Raw genomic sequence first — 23,338 nt, 5'->3', positions numbered from 1 at the left:
GTGAATGACAGACTTAGGTGAGAAGAGATCACTCTAAGCTCAATGTCAATATAGCTTAATGCTAATACAACGAGCTATAAAAACTACAAGCAGTAGATACATTTACACAACATCATACACCTACAATTCACAAAAAAATTCAATCACCGAACCACAATACTTAACAGGCGTTGAACCAGACCGTACCACATACAAAAAATAGGCAAAAAATCACTCAGGGGGGTTGCACACACAGGGACACAGCAAACATAACACACACACATATGATCACAAATGCAGACGGATAAAAAATCGCCAGCGTCTTTCTTTCAATTCCCCACTCTCTACATCTCTGATCCTTTCATTCTCTATCGCCCTCTCACACTCTCACACGTTGTATTAATCGCCGCAGCATGAAGTTATTCAGCGCACATAACTTTGAAAATCGTTTTGAAAGTCGTTTTAAACTTCTATTCATGGTGTAAATCAAAGGGAGACCAACAGACAGCTCGGCAAAAATAAAGAAACTGGAGGACATTTATGGAAATAATCAAAGAGTGAGAAATCTGGATCACGCAGCGGAAACATAAAATATCAGTATTTATAATGGGAAGTGATTATACGAGGCAAATTAAAACAGTAATTCGATAGAGAGAAAAATAGACTGGTGGGTACAAAGGGATTAAAGGAGTAACGAAATAGCAGGACTCGTCAACTCCAAGTCCTGTACTTTTTTAGGCAATGAACTGTCTGAATCACCGACAGGAGAGAGGGAGGTGGATGGGGAGGAAGAGGGGGGACAGCACTTTCTCTCTTTCTGCCCCCGTATATAAACCGCACCGCCGTCAGTCAGTCAGTCCCGTCAAGACGGCAGCCCGTCAACAGCACCTAGTGCGTCTTTCGGCTGCTCAACCTCCAGCTCAGAAACCGATACCTACAGCTTGGTGATACTAATTAGTTATTGATGTTACTTGCCTGCCATATTCAGACCGTAAACCGTCAATCAAAAATATGATTGATTGCGTCTACGTCATATGCCGGGTCATTCTGCGTCCTTAAAAAGTTTAATTGAACTTTTTCGAAAAGTATAAAACGAGAAACTGTATCAGGGTCTGAACAATTTAAGAATAAACTTAAGAGTAAGAACTGGTTAGGCTAAATTTTATAAGTTGCAGCTTGATTTATACAAAAAAATTATAGAAGTCAAGAAACAAAATCTTAAAGTTAAAAAAAATCTTAAGTTCCTCGAAGAAATACCGGATCGAAGCTTGAGATGCGACACGGGGAAGGTAAGACAATGGTTCAATTAGATATAATTACACCATTCATTTCATTGGGAGATAAATATAATGCATGTACTTTGAATATCTTGTTATTATATCAGAAGAAAATCTTTTGCCGTTTTTATTTTCACAGAATAAAATACATACCCATTTTAACATTTAATTATAGAAACGAGAGACCACATGATTTTATATATCGATTTAATATAAATTATTTCTTGCTACTTGCAAAAAGATTTCTCTTTTTTTTAACTCACACGAGTAGCCTATGTATTGTGAATATATTGATGGTGGTATTCATGGTTAATTTTTATCAGAAGTGATGCTAATGGTTTGTGAAATAGGATTGTGTGATCAGAATTTTATTTTCAGTGATTCAATAGAAACTTCTTTGTTAATATAGTGTTATTTTTCATAAAGTAGTAGATAAAAAATATAGAATATGTTCATGGTAGAACATTTTAAAAACCAGTTTGGTTTGTGTGTGTGTATGGTGTGTGTGTGTGTTGAGGGGGTGATAGGTCAAAACGTTCCTATATATCCTTGTATCCCTGTCTTGTTAGCTGACATTTACACCACAGAATACAAGATCCTGTTTAGTCAGGGTCCGTGAACTTGGACCTCCGAGGTTCAGAACACAGTTGCGAAGTAACATGGAAGGTAACGTTACCAAAGCAGCTCAGAATCCAGCGGCATTAGAAAGTCAGATTCACGCTGGGCCACCGAGAAGCTCCCCCGCTTCCCCCGAAGCCCTTCGTTTCACATTGGCTACGTCGGCTTAGCGTGTTTCAGTCATTTAAGTGATGGCATTCGGGACGTATGCTGAAGTACTGCTCAAATACCAATGGCTTAAACACAGCATGGAGAGAGCCGGCGCTGTATAAATACCGCGACTGGCCAGAGATTACAGCAGCGTGCATCAACAGCGCACAAGTGGGAGATATAAAATATTGCTGTATAGATTCCTTTGGCCATATCATAAGAGAGAGAATGGAGAGAGAGAGTTAACGTAGTACAGATTCCCTATTGACAGGACACAGCACCCAGAGGGAGAGAGACTAGGGGAATGATATAAAATGAGTTGGTCACGGTTTGAGCAGTTACACATGCTGTTTACATTTTTCCCAAATTAACATGGCCCCATGCTCTGCCAGCCCCCCCCCTCCACTGTCTCTCCCTTTCTCTTTTCCACCCCTTCCCTCCTTCATGTTCAAAAAGAAGGACGGACTGAACGAAATTAACTGAGCTCTTGTATGTTTTTTTAAACATATTTAATTTTTGCTTTTTTTTTGGGGGGGGGGGGGGTTTGGGGATGGGGTGGGGGGGGGGGGGGGGGTCGAGTGATGTAAATTAGACACCGAAGATCTGAAGCTGGCAGCAAAGAAAGCAGAGACTGAGATCCAGACCGGGAGGAGGAGATGGAGAGGGAGCCGGAGAAGGGGAGATGATTAGGCGAAGGAAGAGAAGGAGGTAATTAGTGAGAGAGAAGGAAAGGAGAGCCAGAAAAAAAAAGAATGCAGGAGAACAAGGGAAAGGAAGAATAACAGGTTTAGGGAGGCACGCGATGAAGGTGAAGGAGATGAAGCGGTCGGTGAGAACAGGACATGAGTTTAGAGGGTTCGGGTAGCGATTCTAGCGAAGAGCAGCGGCCGAAGACGGCGAAGGTTCAACGGAAGCGAGGGAGTCAAGCTGGAAAGATGGAGAGGCATAGAGGAAGCTGAAGAGTGGACAGGAGGGGGAGGGGGGCAGTTCGGAGGGGAGGTTTCGTTGTAAATATAGGTTTTATTGTTGTTTTTTAAGGCTCTGTGTGTGTTTTTTTTTGGCCATTGATGTTCTCTGTAAACACACTGTCCTAATTATGCCACGTCGATCCATTTGAATCTGAATCTGAACTGTAAGTTGGGGTGAGGGCTGGAGAAAACAAAACAAGCTAAACGCCTCACGTTTTCCTTGGTGTGTATGTGTGATCTTGCGCCTGCATGCACCCTTGCACACGTGCGCTCACGTGCCGGGCCACTTCGGCACATTAATGCGCATGTTCCGGCCACACGTGCATGTTCTCCCGGGTGCGTGTGTGCATGTGGCCCCGACGGCCTCACGCCCGCAAGTCCGGGTACGCGTACGTGAAACCCAGTACGTGAGCGGGTGTCTGCCTGCGTGAATTTGTGTGTCAATGTGTGTGAGTGTGTGTGTGTTGAGTTAGTGAAGGAATGCGAATTTGATTGAGTACAGACTGCACATAAATCTCTACTCTAACTGTATACAGACACACAACAACGACCTCGACCTCCACTCCCCCTTCTACTCTCTCCCAGTGCATAGTTAACACACTGTAGTGTCCAGTTAGTAACTGCGTACGCTGTCTGTGCCATACTAATCCTTTGTGTGAGACGGTAGGAAATGCTTTGCTCTGTCAATGTTGTGCCCATGTTTGTAATCCAGTGCATTAATCAGAATTTGCAAAACACTATTAATGTAACATAGCTACTATTGTGTATATTCACAGTGTCCGGTTCCGTTCCTATTAATGTACAGTTAGCATGCATATCAGTAGCCAGCCGAGCAAATCCTGTCGCTGGTTATGTTTTCACTTAACGTCTAATGACCTTGACATCTACCTCTATTAGACACAAAAACTTTTAATCGAGCGAAAAAGTAATGAGTGCTAGTGGTGCCTTATGGATTTAAATTTTTTTTTAAAAAAAGGGCAGCAAAGTTCAGCAGCTTTGATGTGCGAGTTTGGGAGGCTTTAGTGAAAAAGGAGACCGCGATCCAAACAGGCTTTCGTTTTGTTTGTTAAATACATGACACCCATGTATTGGGGTCCAAAACAGAAGGCTGTTTGTTACACACCAGGAAGGGTCGAGGAGGCCATGCAGCACATGTAGATGACATAAAGTGATCTCGGCCAGCTCTTGAGATTGTTTGGCGTTGTTTGTGACCTTTAAACGGGCCCCCATATTTCTTCTCAAAGCGAATGAGCGAGAGAGAAAAATGCTAATCAGGGTTAATAAGCTGATGTTATTTCGGCCCGGGGCATAAAAGCGATAAGTCATTTCAAAAGGAAAAAAACAAAAAATAGGAAGAACCTGCTGAACACTTAAATGGAAGATTTTATCAGCCGAAGAGCCGTGCGTGTTCCTCAGTGATCGACTTAGGAAGGACGCGGCGAGACGTTCGAGACAATTCAAATGCTGGAACGTGTCCTCTGTGAATCGCCGCGCCCTTTTCCTGCCATGGTGGCCATTCGGGGTGGGATTCAGGTACGCACGACAAGGGAGGAAGAGAAGGAGAGTGAGAGAGAGATAGAGAGACGTGTGCGCGGAATGGGGTGGCCACACCGAACTTGTCACTTTTCGCACGTGTTGAAAGAACACACTACGACTCACAATAGACGAGTAATTACCCGTCACGATCACATCTCTCCATCGCAAAAGGAGGACGTGATGGAAGTCGAAATGGTTTACAAAACATATATATTTTCATAATATTGTTTATAACAAGAACAGTATTGGTGGTCAGAAAGTTCAAGACTGTGGGTATAATTTAGGAAGGCAACCGTAGTTATTTACTTTGGTAAATACTCTGGTATAGATCAATATAATAACGTAATCTTTGTAAAGTGAGCAAAGAAATAAAATAATATGTTAGAAGTAATTATAGTACAACACGTTTAACAAATAGTGATTTGACTCTTACATACCGTCACAATCCTGGGATCTGCAGGACGCTTTCGGATATTAATGTCGCATCCCAAGAGTTTGAGGGAGATATGGGGAAAGGAGAATTTGTGGGAGAGGGTTAAGCACACTGGCTGTCTGCATCAGACAATTTGAAGATGAGGGTTCTTTGTGACCCTCCCGGGGACGGCGAGTAGAGAAAAGTTGGGCTGTTTCCCATTGAAGGGATCATTTGGACGCCATTTTCTCAGCGAGGTCCCTGCGAAAAAAGGGGCTCTTTACTGTGTCTCGACATTATCTGCCCAGCATCCGTGACGGAACACACACAATGCGGACGGAGGGAGAGGGTGATTTGGGCGGGGAATAGCGGGGGGGGGGGAGACTGAGCGCCGTTGATAAAGGAACATATGTCTCCTAGCATGTGCACATGCTTGTATGTCAGCGCACGCAAACTCCCCCAGCCTTCATTTGAGAGACACGCCGAGTATGAAAATCACACTAAAACACGGCATGTAAATAAATACTGAACACGCATTCCTTAGTTCTTCATAGCAAATTCAATCATGCGGTTTTTGTGTTTTTTGTAACACCGCTAAGAATAATTAGTATCGTTATTATTCAGCTTGTGAATATTTAGGTAAGTCATGGATGAAAATCCATAAAAACCATGGAATTAAATTTATAATGCATTTTGACTGTTCTATTTCTTCTCCATTTAAACTCGCAGAAAGAAGCTTTTTTTTTTTATTTCAGAAAGCAACTCCAATATCCTGTGACTCTATAATTAGAATTGAAATGAAAAATGCTTTATTGGCAGTGCTAAGTTACATTAGATTAGTCAGAATATAAACACATCAGTACATCACCATAGAGACAAAATACACACATGAATGTTTTTAAAATATATACAAATACATATGACTGGAATTTTTATTGTGTGTTATAACGCAGCATAAGGGGATGATTCTTATTTACACATATCAGCTGAGTGCTCTAAACAGTTATTGAAGAGCCTATCCAAAGTGTTCCAGAACTTTTAAGGTTTAAAAAAAAGGAAATCAAAATCTATTAGCAAGTTTGAGAAGTTACTGATTTGCGAAGGCACGACACACTAATATAGTCCGACATAAAAGTTGTCACAAATCTTATCTTTTCATACCTACTGTCTATAAATTTCTCATCAAGTTTTATTAGTAAAGTAAACTCGATTCAGCACTCTAGAGTCCACAGCTACAAAGGTTTGTGTGGCAGTTGAAATACAGGCTTACGTGTTTTGGAGAACAGAAAAATACAACATCAGGGAGTAAAATGAAACAAAGAATCATTTCCATTGCATGTCTGTTGTTTATCATCTTTTTTCGGTCTACGGTAATCACATGGCTTCCTTCTAATCCTTTTTCCTCTCCAGTCCATCATTTCCAGCTGGCTGTTTTACTGGCCGCAGTGGTGGTCTCTGTCCAAGTGCCCGACCCCGTGCTCAGCTTAGCCAGCGAGCGCTCGTCGATCGAAAGGACGTACGAATTGACGAAATACCTGGAGCACCAGCTACGGGAAATAAAGGACACTTATGTAAGTAGATGCTCGTTCGCTCGCTGCGTGCGCTGCTGGCGCTAAACCGCTAACCAACCGCCCCCTCTTCCTGCCAGCTGTCCTACCTCGGACCCCCGTTCAGCGATCCGGACTTCTCCCCTCCCCGGCCAAACACCACAGCGCTCTCCCTGCCGAGCGCCGCCACTCGCTTGGACCTGTGGCGGGGCCTGGAGAACCGGGCCCGCCTGGCCCAGAACCACAAGGCCTACAGCGTGCTCCTGGGGGCGGTAAAGGAGCTCGCTCGAGCCACCCTCTGCCCTTATCTCCAGAGCTCCTTGCTACATTTCTCTGTTGGACTTGATGGCCTGCTGGGCTCTATTTCTGGTCTCATGGCTACACTGGGCTACCCGCTGCCACCGCATTATTACAGCTCACAGACAGGGGGCGCCAGTGACACAAATCCTGACCCTTTGACTCCTGGCTACTTTAATTCGCAGGTTGAGAGTATATCTATTCCTGACCCTCTGCCACCGGGCCCCCGATACTTACAGACGGTTTCAAGCGGCTCTGACACAAACACCCGGGAAGGATGGGAGGGACAGCGGGGAGGAGAAACAGAGGACATCATCCCAGAACCTCACTTGGAAATGGACCGTTTTGACGGCGACCAAAACAACGACGGCGGACCTGAAGATTCAGAGGAAGACAAGGTTGAGAGAATGACAGGAACGAAAGCAGAGGGGTACAGCAGCGAGGAGAGGTCTGAGGAGCTGATGGAAGAGGAGGAGGTAGAGGGGTGGGGCGGGAGGAGGAGGCTGCTCAGCGTGCCCGAAGGAGGGGAGTTGGAGGGATTAAGGTTTGCGCACGGCAAGAGTGGATCAGGAGATAAATGGCCGCAGGAGTATCTCCCCCGGCCCCCCCTTCACACGGAGCCTGGCCAGCGAATCAGGACAAGGACTCGGGTGATGTCACCAAGACTGGAGGTGCCACATGCCCAGCATACTAGGGCGGGACAGGCACCCAGAGAGGTCCCTCAGGGCTTCAGCAAGAACAGTAACAACAATCATCTGATTGACTTTCCCTTGCAGTACATGGGTAAACCTGTAGTGGGTGATAGCAGGAGGTCGGAATACTTCTCCTCCTCTCCAGCTCCCCGCCATCGTTCTCCCCGTTCCGTGCTGTCCTCCCTCTATACCTCCACTCTCCACCCCCCACTCTCTCCCTTCTCCCTGCTCTACCAGTTCGGGGCTCAGGAAGGGCACAGCCTACTGGCTGACCTGGCCCACGGGAGCCCCCTGCCCATCCTGGCGTCGCTGTCTGCACCCCCTCTGCTCGCCGCTCCCATGCTCAATGACTTTTCCAGGAAGGTGGAGAGCTTCTGGGTACTGCGTGAACTTCAGAGCTGGCTGTGGAGATCAGCCAAGGATTTCAACCATCTAAAGAAGAGGCTGAGGGCCTGAGATGGACGCAGGGACCCTATATTAGCACTAGCCAGTAGGGAGTCGTGGCAACAGTCAGAGTGACTCTCTGGGCTGTACAAAGTATTAATTGTGCACTAAGATACTTCACCGCAAAGTGACACACTCTCACCGAGTGACTGGACACTTCGGCACCATGGCCCTGAAGGCGGCCGGGTCAAAAGTAACACAGTCGGGAATCACTGATACTGTGTCCAAGGGGAAAGGGGAGGGAGAGGATGACCGATTGAAAGAAAAGAGTGATTTAATAGAAAACCCAGACACTGACTCAGCGCCTGAGCTTCGGAAAGCGGCAGCGGGGGGGTGGGGTGTTAGAAAGTAGGGGAGAGGTTACCCCGGTACATTGAAACCCTGACACAGCACATTTCCCTCCATCATACATTCCATCCCCCTCTTTTCCATTCTGTTCGGCCCCCACCTTTGCAGCCGACCTTAACAAGTCCTCCTGTTTGTTCGACACCCCCCCCCTTCATGACGCACACTATTATGCCTTTATCCTCAGCTATTTTTAAACGGTGGATTTAAACCGTATGCCTGCTTGCACGACACGGTACTGCCGGTTCCGCCGAGGGTCCTCTGACTCTCCCGATAATGATAAAGTGGTCAGAGAATAATGTTGTAGGGAACAACTGACAGGTGGGGGCAGTTAATACACACATGGCTACGTTAACCACTTCCCCAGTAACACCTCAGATCATAAGACGCACATTACAGAAATACTGCATCACGCTCAATCCATGTTGTTCTATTACCGGTAATTAGCCAATGGTTAACTTTCGACATTAAGTTAAAAACAGGTATATATAATGAACTGGATAATATACAGAGGCACCCGTATGGTTTTGATGGTTTACCTAAAGTATATTTTGGTATATGTGCACCTGTTTGTTTATTTATCACTATGACTCTGAACGCTGTGGTAATATTTATTGAATGCAACTATTTATTTGCTGATGTGAAAAGCAGACTGTGGTAATATATAGAGGTAATTATACAGGAATTTTAATAGAGACGTACGATACTCTGTATCATTTTGATTATTTCTGTATGGACACTTCAATGAGATGGAAGACTAACGCGGTATAAACATGTAGTTAACAGTAACCAGAGTAATTAGTGCGTGACTGCTTGGTACTGGAGAACTGAGTAATGGTAGAATACGGATTAGTACCGGATATGATAGTCGAGGAGTGAAAATCAGTGCGTTTCGTGGATGAGGCTGATACCATACAGCGGTTTTGTTTATATAGCTGACGGGACGCAGAAGTAAAGCCACGACTTTTTGTTCCTCTGCCTTTCTTCTTGCCTCCCCCTCCTTAATTTACCTTCCGCTCTATCACACCTCCTCCTCCTCCTCCTCCTCCTCCTTTGTGACACACCATAATCTGGCCTTGCCCACGTCTCTCACGCCTCACGGATCACGGGAGCTGCAGGAGAGGATTTCGGGGGCAAAAGAGCGCGGCGAGAGACGTCTGAAGAGACACGTCTGAGGCGGGCACGCCGGTACAGACACTCACCGAAGCTGCAGAGGCTCCCCTCCCTCCGCTCCGTGCCCCTCAGGCTGAGTTTGGTGCAGTGAAATTAAGGGATCAATGAGAATCCCTCTCTCCCTCCCTCCGAGCTACACACCTGCGCGCCCTCTTTTCCTGTCACACCCTGGTCCCCCCCCGTCCTCTCACGCACGGTGCCAGTTCTAATATCTTCTCTCAGACTAACGGCGGCAGCAGTCAAGCTGACAACATCGGGCGGGAGAGGAAAAAAAACCAGTAGGCAAAAGGGCAGGAAGGCTGTGAAAGTGAGGCTTTTTCCAGGCCACTTCCGGGCAGTCCTGTGCGGAGTCCGAAGGATGACAAAAGAAGAGACAGAGGGAACAGTGAGAGAAAGGATGGAGAGAAAGAAGTGATTGTGGCATCATCCTGAAATGCTGACACACAGTCACGCTGACTCACTGATTCACCGCGGGGAGAGGAGATTAGAGGGTTAACTCAGAGCGGTGCCGGCATGCTGGGCTTGCCCTTCTGACTCACCATCGTCACGGGACCGGGGAGGAGCAGGGATGCCCCCGCCGGGGAAAGGGAGGGCACGGCAACTCCGAGCAGTCAGATCTTCCCGCGAGGTCACCGGATTTACACTGACCTCTGAGTCGGGCCTGGTGCAGGAGCTGCATGCATGTTATTCGAAGAACGAGCCAACCACAATGGCAGCTTTGTGGTTCATCGCCCAGGCGCGTGCAACGTGCACTCAGTGCGCTGGCTCACATGCGTGTGTGTGTGTCTCTGTGAATCACTGTGCGTAGGTGTTTGTATGTTTCACATCCTGATACCGACTTCCAAATATGTGCTTCATGTACGTCACTTTTACAAATATTATTTAATTTAAATCACAATATAATGCCTAAAGAATCTCCTGACCTATGAAAAGGGTATGAGGTTCTTCTGACAAGTGCTGGTATAAGGCAGGACTGTGTTGTGCACTTACACTAATATTTGACAATAGGTATGTAAGTCACCCATAGAGCTGATTGGGAACAATAACCAGCAGCAATAAACTTTTTCTTTTGCCACGTTTACACTGTATCCACTTTTCTCAGTGCAAAATATACACAGTTTCATCTCTATTTTCTGTGTTTCTATCTCTTGTTCTTCGAGATTATATCGCCGTATTGCCCTTCAAAGTGTATTTTCCGCCTGACCAGCTGAATCCTCTTCCTCAGTTCGTTCACCTGTCTGTACCTGCATAAGACAGTATGTATCGCTATCAGTGATTTCACCGAGCCACTTCTGTAAAATCCTGAGAAGAATTCGCCCTATTCTATTTCAGGCCCATATACATGTCCCCCCCCCCCCCCTCGCTTCCCCTACATTCGCTCTCCCCCCCTCCGCCTTCATCTCTCTGTCCTGTTCACCTGCAGCACATAAAAATTCCTCTTTCCGTCCTCCAGAGACTTGCAGAGTTGCCTTGGGATTTACTGCATTCCTCCTCCTCACTTGCCTCCCTCACTCTGTCCTTTGCAGTGCAATAAGTTGAAGAAAAGATGCATGTTTCCATTTGCCTCCTTCTTTCTCCTGAGAGTCTTTTCTACTTCTGCTTTTTTCCCCATTGTTATCCCTTTAAGGACTTTCCTTCCCCAGCACTGGCTACACTGACGTCCCACGCTGCCTTTGGACTAACGTAGCCCCACCCCCTCGTTAAATCAGCCTACCTAATCTGCCCCACCCTTCCCTCACGCTTGAGGCCACTGCCAGGCCATGAAATGTTCCCCACCTACCCAGATATTTCTCTAGGCTACTGGGTAGGGCTCCTTTGCAAAAAAATTGTTAAAAAAAAGGGGGGACAGGCCTAGAGGTGCTGGGTACGATAATATGATTTATGTGCTAATCAATCCATTCGTTCCTTTCTATGTAACCACAAGAAAGCTACACCCATGCATTTTCATGTCAGAAGCTGTTGACTTGGATTCCACAGAAAAGCAGATCTTGTTTTTTGGCATGTCCTTGTGTTTTTAACAAATTTTGAGAAGAGATAAAGATTTGTTTTTAGGTTCTGGTATCACCCAAAAAAAAAATAAATCAGTCCACTGCGAGGCTATATGTATGCTTGTGTGCATGATAAGGCTCATTGTGTAGCCTATGTGCTTGTGTAAAATACAGAGGGAGTGTAAGTGTGTGCTTATGTGTGTGAAAATGTGGATATGTGTCACGGTCTGAGGAATGCTACGGGAAAGGGGAGCGTGTGTGTGTTTGTGGCGTGTGCGCGCGTGTGTGTGTGCGTGTGTGTGTGTGAGAGAAAGAGCAGGAGATGACAGAAGAGATGTTCAATGGCATTTAATTAGATCAGCCTGACTGGTCTATTGGCAGCTTGTCAGGCAAGGAGCTGAAACAACAAACGAGAAAATAGAACATCATAGGATTCATGCAACTATGCTGCACGCCTTTCATGCATGTGTCAAAACAATCCCTTTCATCATAAATTCAGAGGCCTGCTTATTTCTGTCTCCTCCTGGCTTGACGATCTAAATCCCGGATACGGCATGGGCGCCAACCGTGAGTTTTCTATGCACATGACGAAGGACTGCGTTGCTCTTGAATTTGCAGAGTCGTGTTGGCTCTGTTGTAAAACGCTGACTAATTGTTCTACCTCACGGTACACCCCCACCTCTTTAGTAAGCGTGAAAAGCAAATACACCTCTTTTAGTGTCTCCTTGAGACACAAAGAGAAGAATCAGGAAGCAGTTCGTGGAATATCCATCCATCTGATGTTCGTTTTTTCGTCCGCACGCACCAAGCGACCACACAGGTTGTGAGGTCTAGGAGGCATGGGATAGTCGCCGATGATTGGGAGAGCGGGTCCTGGCTGATAGGAATACCAGAGGAAGAAGGCAGACAGGCTCACAAGCTGTCAGAAAGACAGACTGATAAAATGCACAGGAGGATTGCATTACTGGGTGAAAACAGCTTTTAAAACTCCTGGAGCTACACGTTATTTAAAAGCTACGTTAAGCAATGAAATTAAATTTGGAGTATTTTAGAAATGATGACTGGACGTGACACTGAAATCGAGCAATGGTAAAAATGAACTAAGCGGAAAAACTTGAAAGAGTGAAGAATAAGGTCGGCGGCCCCTTTAAAAGCGCGATGACGTCATGCCGCCATTCCGTTCCGCTTCCCGTGCGTTTCGTTTTGTTTGTTTTGTTCGCGACCCACACATTGAAGACATGAACTGACAGAGTTGCAGTAGATCGGATCGCGTTTTTCTTTAGTAATAACAGTTGTCCTGAGGCATAGGCTGTTGAAACATCTTTTACATTTGTTTTACTTAAATAGTAGGCCTATTAGTAATTAGGTATATAGTCATTAGTTTCCTCTGAGCGAGCTGAGGTGTCACCCACGGGCAAGACACAATAAATGTCAATATTTCACATTTTCGGCTGACATTAGTAACGCGATAGACTAGCGCAATGTGGATACCAGGGAGTTTTAGCACTCGCAGCATTTGGGGAGCGCTTCTCTGAAGGTTTCAACAGGCATATCATAAATGCAATCTCCCTGTTGTTTCACGTAAGTTTCTTAGATACTCAATAACTTAAACTGTTTTCCCTTTGCAATATTATTCTGGATTTTACTGCTCTGCCCCCAAAATCTCTATCACTGATCCCCGAATCGTAAAGTATTTTACTGTATTCTGAATATTAGGGACATTACTTTGTTGCTGTATTCAACCTTACCATACCACAGCCACGTTCATTTGCACAAACAATACTCGTTGATAGAGAAAACAACTATTAAAGCTTCACTAAAAGAGAACGGCGGATGGGCACAGCAAGAGTAGCGGGAGTGACTTTGGACTGATGGGCCCGGTTGATCAGAAGTATTCTGCTTGAGTTTTAGCTATCGGATTGGTAAAAACCTTGAAACTTGGTTGAATTGGTAGAATTTTTTTTTTATATAATTTTTAAATCGCATTCGATCACGTACTGCAGTCTTAGTTTTGATCTGGATCAAACCTTCAGTATTTGTTGTTCAAAACGGTGTCGTAGATTTGGGATACCCTTGTTCCAAAAAAAAATCAGCATTATCATGATCCCAGCAGAAAGGTGGATTCATGGTGGGTTTCAGTAACAAAATGTAATAAACTTTTAAATTTGTCATAATGCAATATTTGCATCATGTAAACATATAAACTTATTTGTATTTTGTGCTTGATTTGTTTAACCGTTACAGTGATAGTCGCGAGGCTAACCCAAAAAAGCCTTTCAGTACAGGAAGCTTAAAAATGTCCCCACAAAATAATCCCCCAAACGGCCATCAATATCCAATAAAAATATTACATTTAATTTTCAATGCCATTCATAACTCTATATCATTTACAATGACACAATTATCAGAGATGAACCAGTCAAAAGTATAGTTTTTAACGATTACATACATTATTAACTGTTGGACATTTAGTCTTTTTATGATTTAAAACATGTTCAGAATATTCACAATATATTTGTTTGTTTTTGTTTGTTGTGGGTTAGATGAGAGGTCTGACTGTTTAAAAATAATTGCAAATAGAAGGGAATGCTTGTATTATTTGATTATGCTGTTTTCTGTTTCTTCAAATAAAAACACTTAAAGTGACCCCGCATACTGGCTATTCTACCTGTTGGTCTTTACGTAGCTCTAGTAACCTACATTGTGGTATGTAGTCCCATTAATTAATTAGGTCATCCGGATTTGGTAATCTGGAAAAAATCGTATCTGAATCAGGATAATCCAGATCAATGTTGCTTTGAAAAATCGGCACAAGAGTAAGAGGGATTACTTGATCCTGGATAGCAAAACATGGGATTTCCAAACCAGGATCGTTCTGATCCAGGTTAAACTTTTTGAACAACCTGGACCTGGATTTTACAGTGTGCGTATTTTCTTCAAATGCACTAAATTGTGGACCCATAAACTACATATACGAATACAAATAAAATAAAAACCATATAAAACAAAGGAGAGGTTAGTTGTTTCTTCATATAAATTTTTAATTATATCTGTTTATGACGTTGTGTCATCTGCTTCTTTGAGTGCCAGAGAATCAGGCCGAAGAAGTCTGCTGGGTAGGAGTCCTGGCTGACGGAGAGTACTAGAACATTCCATATGAAATCAATCTAAAAACGAGCCACTTTTCCCAACGCCTGTTTGATTGTAATAAAATTGTCCGCACATGTTTGGCCGAAGAAGAAATTGCTTCAGCGTATATTTTAGTGCTGACCGACTTAAGAACTCGGGCGATAAAGAGGATCAGAGCTGACTGATTGACAGGTTAGTACAGCCGAAATTTCATTTAAATGAAGATTACTCACCTCTGACCAGAGGTCCAAGCCACACCGTGAGTTCCTGTGTGATTTTTTAAATTAAAGCAAACATTGCGAAGTTTGTAGTTTGCGGTTCCAAGACGTTCGGAACCCGACGTTCGTCGCGCACGTACAGCGCTGCGTGTACTATAGATGCACGCTGCTTGTCGGTGTAAGTGGTGTGCATGTACATCGTCCCATGTTTGTGCGTCACACGTAGTTAATGTGACAATAAGTTTATAGATGAGATGCCATAAATAGTGTATGTGTATTTTTTTGTCAGTTTTAAATGCGAAAGATGTTGTAAAGATTTGGAATCTGTTCCCTTGCAGGTGCATGAGAAAACATGTCTTTTAAAATTAGCCTTTAAACGGACCTGTTGTCCTCATGCCGCATTATGTATAGATACTTGTGTAGCATGGTGAACGCTAGGCCCTACTGTACTGCTGCGTATTCAACTGTTTATTAATTTAATGTGGCACATTCTGATCTCCTCTGCTGTTCTTTTCTAGTTCTTATGCGCTGTCTTTCATAGCAGTTTGCCTACCTTAAGTGTTCTCAATTAGAAGACGTCATAAAATATAACAGGAAATAAGCGGAACCTGTAAAGCGCTCAGATCTAAGCAGATTTTCGGGAAGGAAGAGAGGTGCAATTTGTTATCACATGTGCTCCAGAGTTTGTTTTGATTTTATATAACGATCTCATTAGTCAGTGTCTTTCAGGATTTCTCAGGCGTAGTCACGCCTTACCCTGTAAATACCACAAGGTTTAAAAAAATCTCAGAAAAAAGGGGACATCTATTTTATGAAAAAAAACGTTTATTTTTTATTATTATAAAAAAAACGTTTTTTTTTTATTATTATTATTATGGGCTGTTGGGATTTACTGAAATTCACTTCTCTACGGAGTAAAGTCTCTGCCCGCCTAGAAAATGACAGTGGGAGCCGATCCTGTCTCAGGATGAGCAGGTCCGCCAGTTGACAGTTGTGATTTTAACGTTTTTCTACTTGGAGCCACTTATTAACAGCTTCAGACTAATTCATTGTTGTCCCATAAAGGCAAAGAAGAAGTGAATGAAGAGAGAGGAGCACTTGGCAGAGAAAATAATGCCGCCTTCCTCCCTTTTTCTCTCTGAGCCCTGAATTAACCCTTTCATCCTCTTTTTTTTGTCTCTTTCACTACCTCTCTTTTCTTGTGTGGTCATCAATCACTCCATGTCGCCCATGGTGAGTAATTATCCAGGATTTATTGTACCTTTCAGTCTTGCTCCCTCTATCATTTTTTCCTTCCTCACTCCCATTTTCCCGGCCTGCCATTAATTCGCTTTTCATACTTTTCAGTTTTTCCAGCTTGGAAGATGCATAAAAACCAGACCGGACATCACTAACAAGTCACTTGTGTAATTATTACATCTTTAAATTCAATTTTGATCCTACAAGTAGCAGTATTATGTATATTTTAAGGGTTCGGTTATATATACTGAAGAAAAATAAACAATAGCTGCTTTTTATAGTGCATATTGTTTCAAATTAATTTAAAAACCGTAGAGAGCTACAGAGGAAGAGGTTGCTAGTTCCAGAGTATAGAAGCTCCAAAGTATAGAAGCTCCAGAGTATAGAAGCTCCAGAGTATACAAGTTACAGAGTATACTGAAGGCATTCCTTGATATGTGAATAATAAAATTGTTAAAGGAGGTAAATGGAGAAGTTCTGCTTAAACAGGCATGTCTTTTGGAAATAGAGACGTGTAACAAGAAACTGGGAATAGCATTTTTGTCCCCTTTGCCCTCAGGATGGGAGTCTGGGGAGGTATGACCACTATTACAAAGCCTGTTATACTCCATCGAGAACAAATGGCACTAAATCTGAGGTGGCGGTCAACCAACATTGCAGTTTTGCAGATTTTTTTTCCCCCTCTATAAAAACTGAGGTAAATAGGGCAGAGTAATAATGGACATTTATTTTATGCAGAGTTTCCAACAGAGCTGTTATGAAGTTTATGTCCTAATCATAACTCTGCACATTTCCAGTATTGCTTTACGGCTCCGTACCTAAGGGTACATTGGCCCGTTTTTAACGTAATCACGCTAAGTGAGACTTACAATTCAGCCTAATCATCTACATTATAATAAACTTATATTACATCACGGTGCCACCTCAAGTGTTGTAATTGAATATTAATCTCTTGAAATATAAACTGTGATACTCAGGGGCAAAACACTTTAACTTTCTTGTAATGACTGTAAGTGTTTTAATCAAATATAACAGTTGATGCACTTGTAAACTTTTATATTTCAGAACACCTAGCCTTCACTGGTTCCCTTTCAAAAGACTTCCAAAAGGAAACTACAGGTCATCGTTTGCGATGCGTTCAAATTTCTTAACTTATATGACATTTATCTGATCAGAGTGACCGATTCAAACACATTCGACCAAGTCTCATAGCCGGTCACGTAGAGGAAACGAATACGCTGCTAGGTTTCACATTTAAGAGATTGGAGTCACGTTTATGAAACATATTGTGCATATTTAACAGAAAGCTCAGAGTATAATCTGCATTAATCCGTAACATGACTGCTACCCGGTTCTTTGTAAAAAAACAAAAAGAAACTCATTTTTGTGCAACTCTAGCGCCCCCTACTGAGTATATACAAGACGGCAGCGGTGCAGCGTTGCCTTTTTCCAGCAGAGGGAGAAACCAATTTATGTTACAGCACGTGTCTATACTGATAATAATACGAAATCCCCATTGTTGCTGTCAATGCAGCATATTTTTACGATGAAATGTGTAGAGGAATGAGATGGCATTTTTGTGAACGGAACTGGTATTTTTTTCAATGACTCAGCTAGTAAGCCAACCCCAAGCCCCCCCCCATTAACCACCACTCTGTTATTCAAGCGCTCTCCCCTGGATGGGATGGCTGGCTGCCAGTTCAATGCAAAACCATCTGGTTATTTTTATGTTTGATTTCTGAAGCATTTAGGATTTCTCAGAGACAACTGTTCCTTTTTATTTCCCATCTAACCCTCAGTGGGACAGTATGTATCTCAGCAGGTTTGGCATTTGTGTCTGCGTCCAGAAGGTCATGGGTTTGAATCCCCATGGCCAGGATGGTAAGTTTATCATTGTTAAGTATGTGTGCATGGCCCTTATTCCCTGCAGCTCTAGGGGTAAATCCTGCTCTTTGACCCTAAAACCAGCCTTTATGTGTATCGTGTCCCTCATGGAGAGCAAGATGTGGCTTTAGTTCCTCATGGGGTTTAATAAAATGCTTCTATTCAATATGGAATCACAGACAAATGTGTTCATTCAATAATTTAATATTTCATGCTAAGTTATAAAAATACACGGCCTTGATAAGTGTGTGTCCTTCCAGCTAAATAAAAAAAAAACAAAAGTATTCGGACTGAGTCAGCCACATTTGTGTCAGGGAAAGCAAAGCACAACTTGAGTGGGAGTTTAGCACTTAATAAAACAGGAGTTAACTTTAACATCTGGGACTCACAATCACAAAATAACAGGGACATATTGGTTCGGACAGCGCTGATTTAAGAAATCACGCCAAGGTGTCCTGCGCTTCGCTCAGCCCTGGGCTGCTTTTATTACGGTGACTGATAATCGTCCAAGAAAACCCCCATAATCTGCTTTAGTTATCGCGTTTCCTCTCACTCACGTGCGAAAGGCGTTTACGGCATCCTGAAAACACAAACTAGAGGCTGCGTTCCTTTGAGTCGTCTTGCGACAGTGCAGATATACCTTTAAAGGGATTACGATTGTCTAAACTCTCTGCTTTCTCTTTTCCTGTTTTCACTTATGCTTATTCCACTGGAACGCTGCCAAATGGCCTGTCAGACCTGTTTCATTAAGTACCACTTAAAATCCCCCCTCTCTCTTTTTACTAGCTTGACAAAAACTCACACAGACAGCATCCTAGTACAGAAATTCTTATATATACAAAACTGCCATAGAGAACCTTTGTTTGCATTCTTCCTGTAATATCGGGGACCTAAACTGTGCAATAAAATTGCAGTGGGCTTGGTAAACAAATAGTCTGAGATGTTTTAACTGTCTCTACACTGCTTTCTGTGCCATTTTTCTACATTACAGTGAGAGTGTTTGTCACTTAAATGGAAGTTGTTTTTCTGTTTTTTAAATACATAGAAAGGGTGTGAAGGTGGTGTGCGTCAAAGCAGAGGTGCCGGTATTTAAAAAGGGGGCTAATTTTCAGATGTTATAAATCAGAAACACATTTTGAAAAGGACAATTACCAAGTTTAGCTCGCGGAGGCAGGCTCATTGGGCAACGTGCACTCCTGTTCAACTTCCACCTAAATCTGGACAATATTAACCCACTGGTCACAGACTTGAACTAATAGTCGACAGGATCTGTCTTCACTTTTGACTAAGAACAAATCCCTTGTATCAGCTCATTCCTTTGATCAGTTTATTTTGTGTTCCACCATCAGCAGGTTTTTCCTGCACGCGTCTCCCTGGTCTTCTTTCGGTGCGAATGTGGGTAACATGCTGTTTTGCTAAATAGAAATGTGAGCGTTTACTTAATGCAGATCCGGGTTCGTCTACCTACCGATGTCACCGTGGGCCCAAATCCAGGCTCACTGTTGCACCTCCCTCGGTTACCTGTAGGAGGAGCTGGTTCACCTGTTGACAGACCGGTGATTCGTCTTTTTTTCGAGACACGGGGAGCTATGCAGATGCAAGTAATCCAGATGTTGCAAATGAATGTGTTAGAAGGGTGGTGATGGTGTATGAGTCAGGGCTGGAGGGGCAGGGGGGGTGGGGGGGGGGGGTGGTAATGCCGAGCTGTCGTCTGTGTTTACAGATTGCAGCTCTCCTCTTTCCCAAAGTTTGCCGAGTCTTGTGTCCTGCATGTACACATTGAGCTGACTTGTCATCGTCGGCCTGCTCTCGTCAGGCCCTGCGGGAACCGCACAGTACGAGACACAGGCTTGACAACCACATGATCCTGGGGCGTGTTTACGTCGCGGAGAAAACGTGGGATGGTGTGTGTTTGTACGCGAGTGTGAGTTTGCTGACAGATCCTTGTTTCTCACCATCCTTCCCATCTACAAATGTTGTCTTCTGCTTAGACTGACCTCCCAGCTGTATAAAGGTGCGGGAGAACACTGGGCTGAATGGGTTTATTGGCAAACCCTTCTGACTGCAGGAAAACAATGATTTTGGTCTTAGAGTTTGCTGAATTTTGCAATGTTCTAGCTCCTGATGGTTCTGTTGAAGTCATACTTGGACAATAAGTCCCTTCACTTGGCTTTTCCGATGCAAATCAGGGTCAATTTAGTAAATAGATTCTGGAACTTGCAGGATTACTTTTCTCTTGAACTCTATCCATAAAAACCTCACGTTAACTCCCTTATTATTGTCTATATTGATGTACTGATATGATCCTGCTTAACTGATCATTCTCTTGTCATCTAAATTGCCAGTATTGGTTTTCTCAGAGCATGGTGTGTTTGCATCATCTTGGCTTGGTTCATGATTGCGTTTGGAACCAACCTCCAAGCTCGAGGGATATAAAAAATACATACAACAAATAAACACATTGCTCATTACTCATTCAGGGAATTCACAGTCTTGAAATCAAGGACAAGACCTAAGTACATTTACTTCAGCAGATGCTTTTATCCAAAACAGGGTCAGACAGTCCCTGAGGCAAGGGTGAGTTGGGTGGGCCCTGCTCAAGGGCCCAAAGTTGAAATCACTCTACCAACCATGGGATTTGAACCAGCAACCTTCGGTTAGTAGGTGCAGCAGCTTAAACTACTGAGCCACACACCATTCCCCCAAAATATTTAGCTAGATAGATATGTTGATGGGTGGGGATGTGCTGGTCTTTGATTAAATGCTGAAGATCCCAGCTATTCTAGGTGAGGCGAGGAGTAGAAAAGTAGATGAGGGGACAGGAATATGAACAAAAAATATGTGGGATATGAACAAAGAATATGTGTGATGTGAATGAAGACCATGTGGGATATGAACAAAGAAAATGTGGGATATGAACAAAGACCATGTGGAATATGAACAAAGACCATGTGGAATATGAACAAAGAAAATGTGGAATATGAACAAAGAATATGTGTGATGTGAATGAAGACCATGTGGGATATGAACAAAGAAAATGTGGGATATGAACAAAGACCATGTGGAATATGAGCAAAGAATGATGGCAGGACTATTAACATTTACGAGCCCCGTATTTGTGATGGTCTGGGCCAGAATCGAAAGGACAAAAATGGCCTCAGCAGATAAACCGAGTGCCACTTAAGGACGTGTGACAATCCGTGCTGTTTACATTCGGAGGTGATGTTCGGAGTGGAAGAGCGCCGGCAGAACCCCGCCGATGACCTTAGATAGCTACAGGATTTTTCCGGGAATGAAGTGGATTCCTTCACAGCATGTGGAAGTGGGTTGGGGATTGTTTGGTTTTTAGTGCATTACGTTATGCTGCACGCATGCTCCCTCGCTGACGGTCTTTAAAGCCATTAGATGGTATCAAAAACAGAGGAGGCCCCGCTGCGCTTTCCCCCTAGCGGACGTCCCCGCGGGACCCGTGTTGCAGCCTCCGCTTTCGGGGGCTGGTAGCTGTGGGGGGGTGTGGGAGCCATCTTACGGCAGGTTTGCACCAGCGGTTCAAGACGTTACGGTAAATACTTTAACAGGAGAAGCGTTGCTGGAAGAAAAATAAGTCTGGGTTCGGACTCTTAGGAATCCCCGGAATCTGCTGGCCCTTTTAGGAAAACGGAGCGTGTCACTTCATCTGTCTGTGTACGGCATGTGCAAAGCCGCTTAGGAGAGACTCACACCAGACACACATTGGCGTGTTTCTCAGCTGGTGGGTCACAACTAAAGACGGGTCAGGGGCTGTTTCCAGTGGGGCGTGAAGTATGTACTGCCATTACCCCTACTCCCCCACCCTGGGTGGCAAATTTTACCCCCAGCACCTCCCTCCCTCGTAGTCAATAACTTTAAAAAACTTAAAAACTTTTTTTTTTTTAAATTGACTTGTGACTTAATGACCAAGGAAACATGTGGGTTCTGAGGCTACCCCAGCCGAGAGCCACCAGTTCAGTCTCAGAGATGCTCTCCGTTACCTCAGCACACACTCTGTGACAATATGCAGCATAAAACTCGCCCTTAACGTAACGCATGCCGGTTCGTTTCAGCTCATCTCCGTAATTCCAACTTTGTATCCCTTGAAGATACTAATAATCACAGCATTGCTTCATTGTGACACTTAGTATAAAGCAAGCTACGTTCTTTCTTTTCTTTTTAAAAAAGTAGCACAGATTAAAAAAAATAAGCTCTTAGCAAGTTTTAACCACCAAAAGAATCTGTGTCTGGCCTGCACATTGACGGCAGCATATCCAGATGTCCACGGTGATGTAACCACACGGATGGTGGCCGTGTCAGACATGCGCGGTCGCTGTGCTAACCCAGCGTACGAGCCACACTCAAGGAGGACGATGCAAATGACAGCTTGAGCCGCGTGTTTAAGATTCTCTCTCCTACGGAGGGGAGACGGGGAACCTTTCTCCCGTCACAAACACGAACCGGAGCTGGTGGCCGACGGAAACTGGAATCAGACCTCATTTATTCTCACCCCTGTAAATCTCCGAGTCGATCTGCCCCGTTTACCCTCCTGCTCCGTCCTCTGCCAAAAAACCCACAGGATGAAATATGTTTCACAATTATGTAGCGACTTGATTTATGATTTTCACCTTATCGGCAGATGTTTTATATGAAACGACTTCACTGTTTTACCCATGCAGCTGGCCCCCTTTTTTTTAAAAAAAAAAAATCAAAGTTCAAATATTCCTCTCTATGGTACAACAGCAGAAACTCTCGCAGGCCCTGAAACAGCTATACAGCCACTCGCGGGCCCCGTTCCTCTCTGGTCTGGCGTTTCATGCTCTCTCTGACTTAAATGGATCTCTTCCCCTTCACTTTTTTTTTTCTGGAAGCTTCCGTATGTCTGCTAAGATAATCTTCCAAAGCTGTCACATTTTCCCTTCTTCTCCAAACGTTGATAAATGCCTGTTGAAATGAGTTTCCATGTCAGGGCTGGAAATGTATGGTGTTGTATTACCGTTTATTGACCCCTAAAGGCAGCCCCCTCTTTAGCCTTTTATTCAATCGCTGCTACTATCTAACCCTTCTCAAGCCTCTTTAATGCTCTTTGTCACGCTGTTTTATGAATGAGCTGCATAAAAAAATTACGCATCCTTCTCCAGCGAATCCCTCGCATTATTCCCAAATGTTGTTCTTAACTAAAAGTCCATTTATTTTCATTATGTTTAATCTGCAGCTTCACGTTTCACGTTTATCCACTGATTTCTCTACTGATAATTTTTTTATGTTCCATATCTCTTTCCTGCCTGAATCATTTCCTTCCAGTCCACAGTTTCAGCACCTATTTGGTGAACAGCTCCAAATCTCACATTTACACGCCATTAATTTATTCTGCTGGTGGTAATGCTGTTCTGTCACTTCAGGGTTGTTTGAATCTCTCTCTCTCTCTCTCTC

General features: G+C 43.8%; 1 protein-coding gene across 1 annotated transcript; it reads left to right on the top strand.

The window, feature by feature from the left end:
* Positions 1-816: 816 nt before the first annotated feature.
* On the top strand, positions 817-10,567 carry clcf1 (cardiotrophin-like cytokine factor 1). The gene is made up of 3 exons (XM_048970604.1): positions 817-1,268; positions 6,351-6,511; positions 6,589-10,567. Exons 1-3 carry the CDS (start codon positions 1,253-1,255, stop codon positions 7,930-7,932), a joined length of 1,521 nt encoding a protein of 506 aa, XP_048826561.1. The 5' UTR covers positions 817-1,252; the 3' UTR covers positions 7,933-10,567.
* Positions 10,568-23,338: the final 12,771 nt, after the last annotated feature.

This window comes from Brienomyrus brachyistius, chromosome 12 (genome assembly GCF_023856365.1).
Source record: "Brienomyrus brachyistius isolate T26 chromosome 12, BBRACH_0.4, whole genome shotgun sequence".
NCBI lineage: Eukaryota > Metazoa > Chordata > Actinopteri > Osteoglossiformes > Mormyridae > Brienomyrus > Brienomyrus brachyistius.
The sequence above is the reverse complement of the archived record's forward strand: the minus strand, read 5'-3'. Positions and strand labels throughout refer to the sequence as shown.

Bases quoted from the DNA above. Each gene is read 5' to 3' on its own strand.
- clcf1 (XM_048970604.1), top strand. The intron at 6,512-6,588 runs GTAAGTAGATGC...TCTTCCTGCCAG, and splicing joins GGGAAATAAAGGACACTTAT to CTGTCCTACCTCGGACCCCC.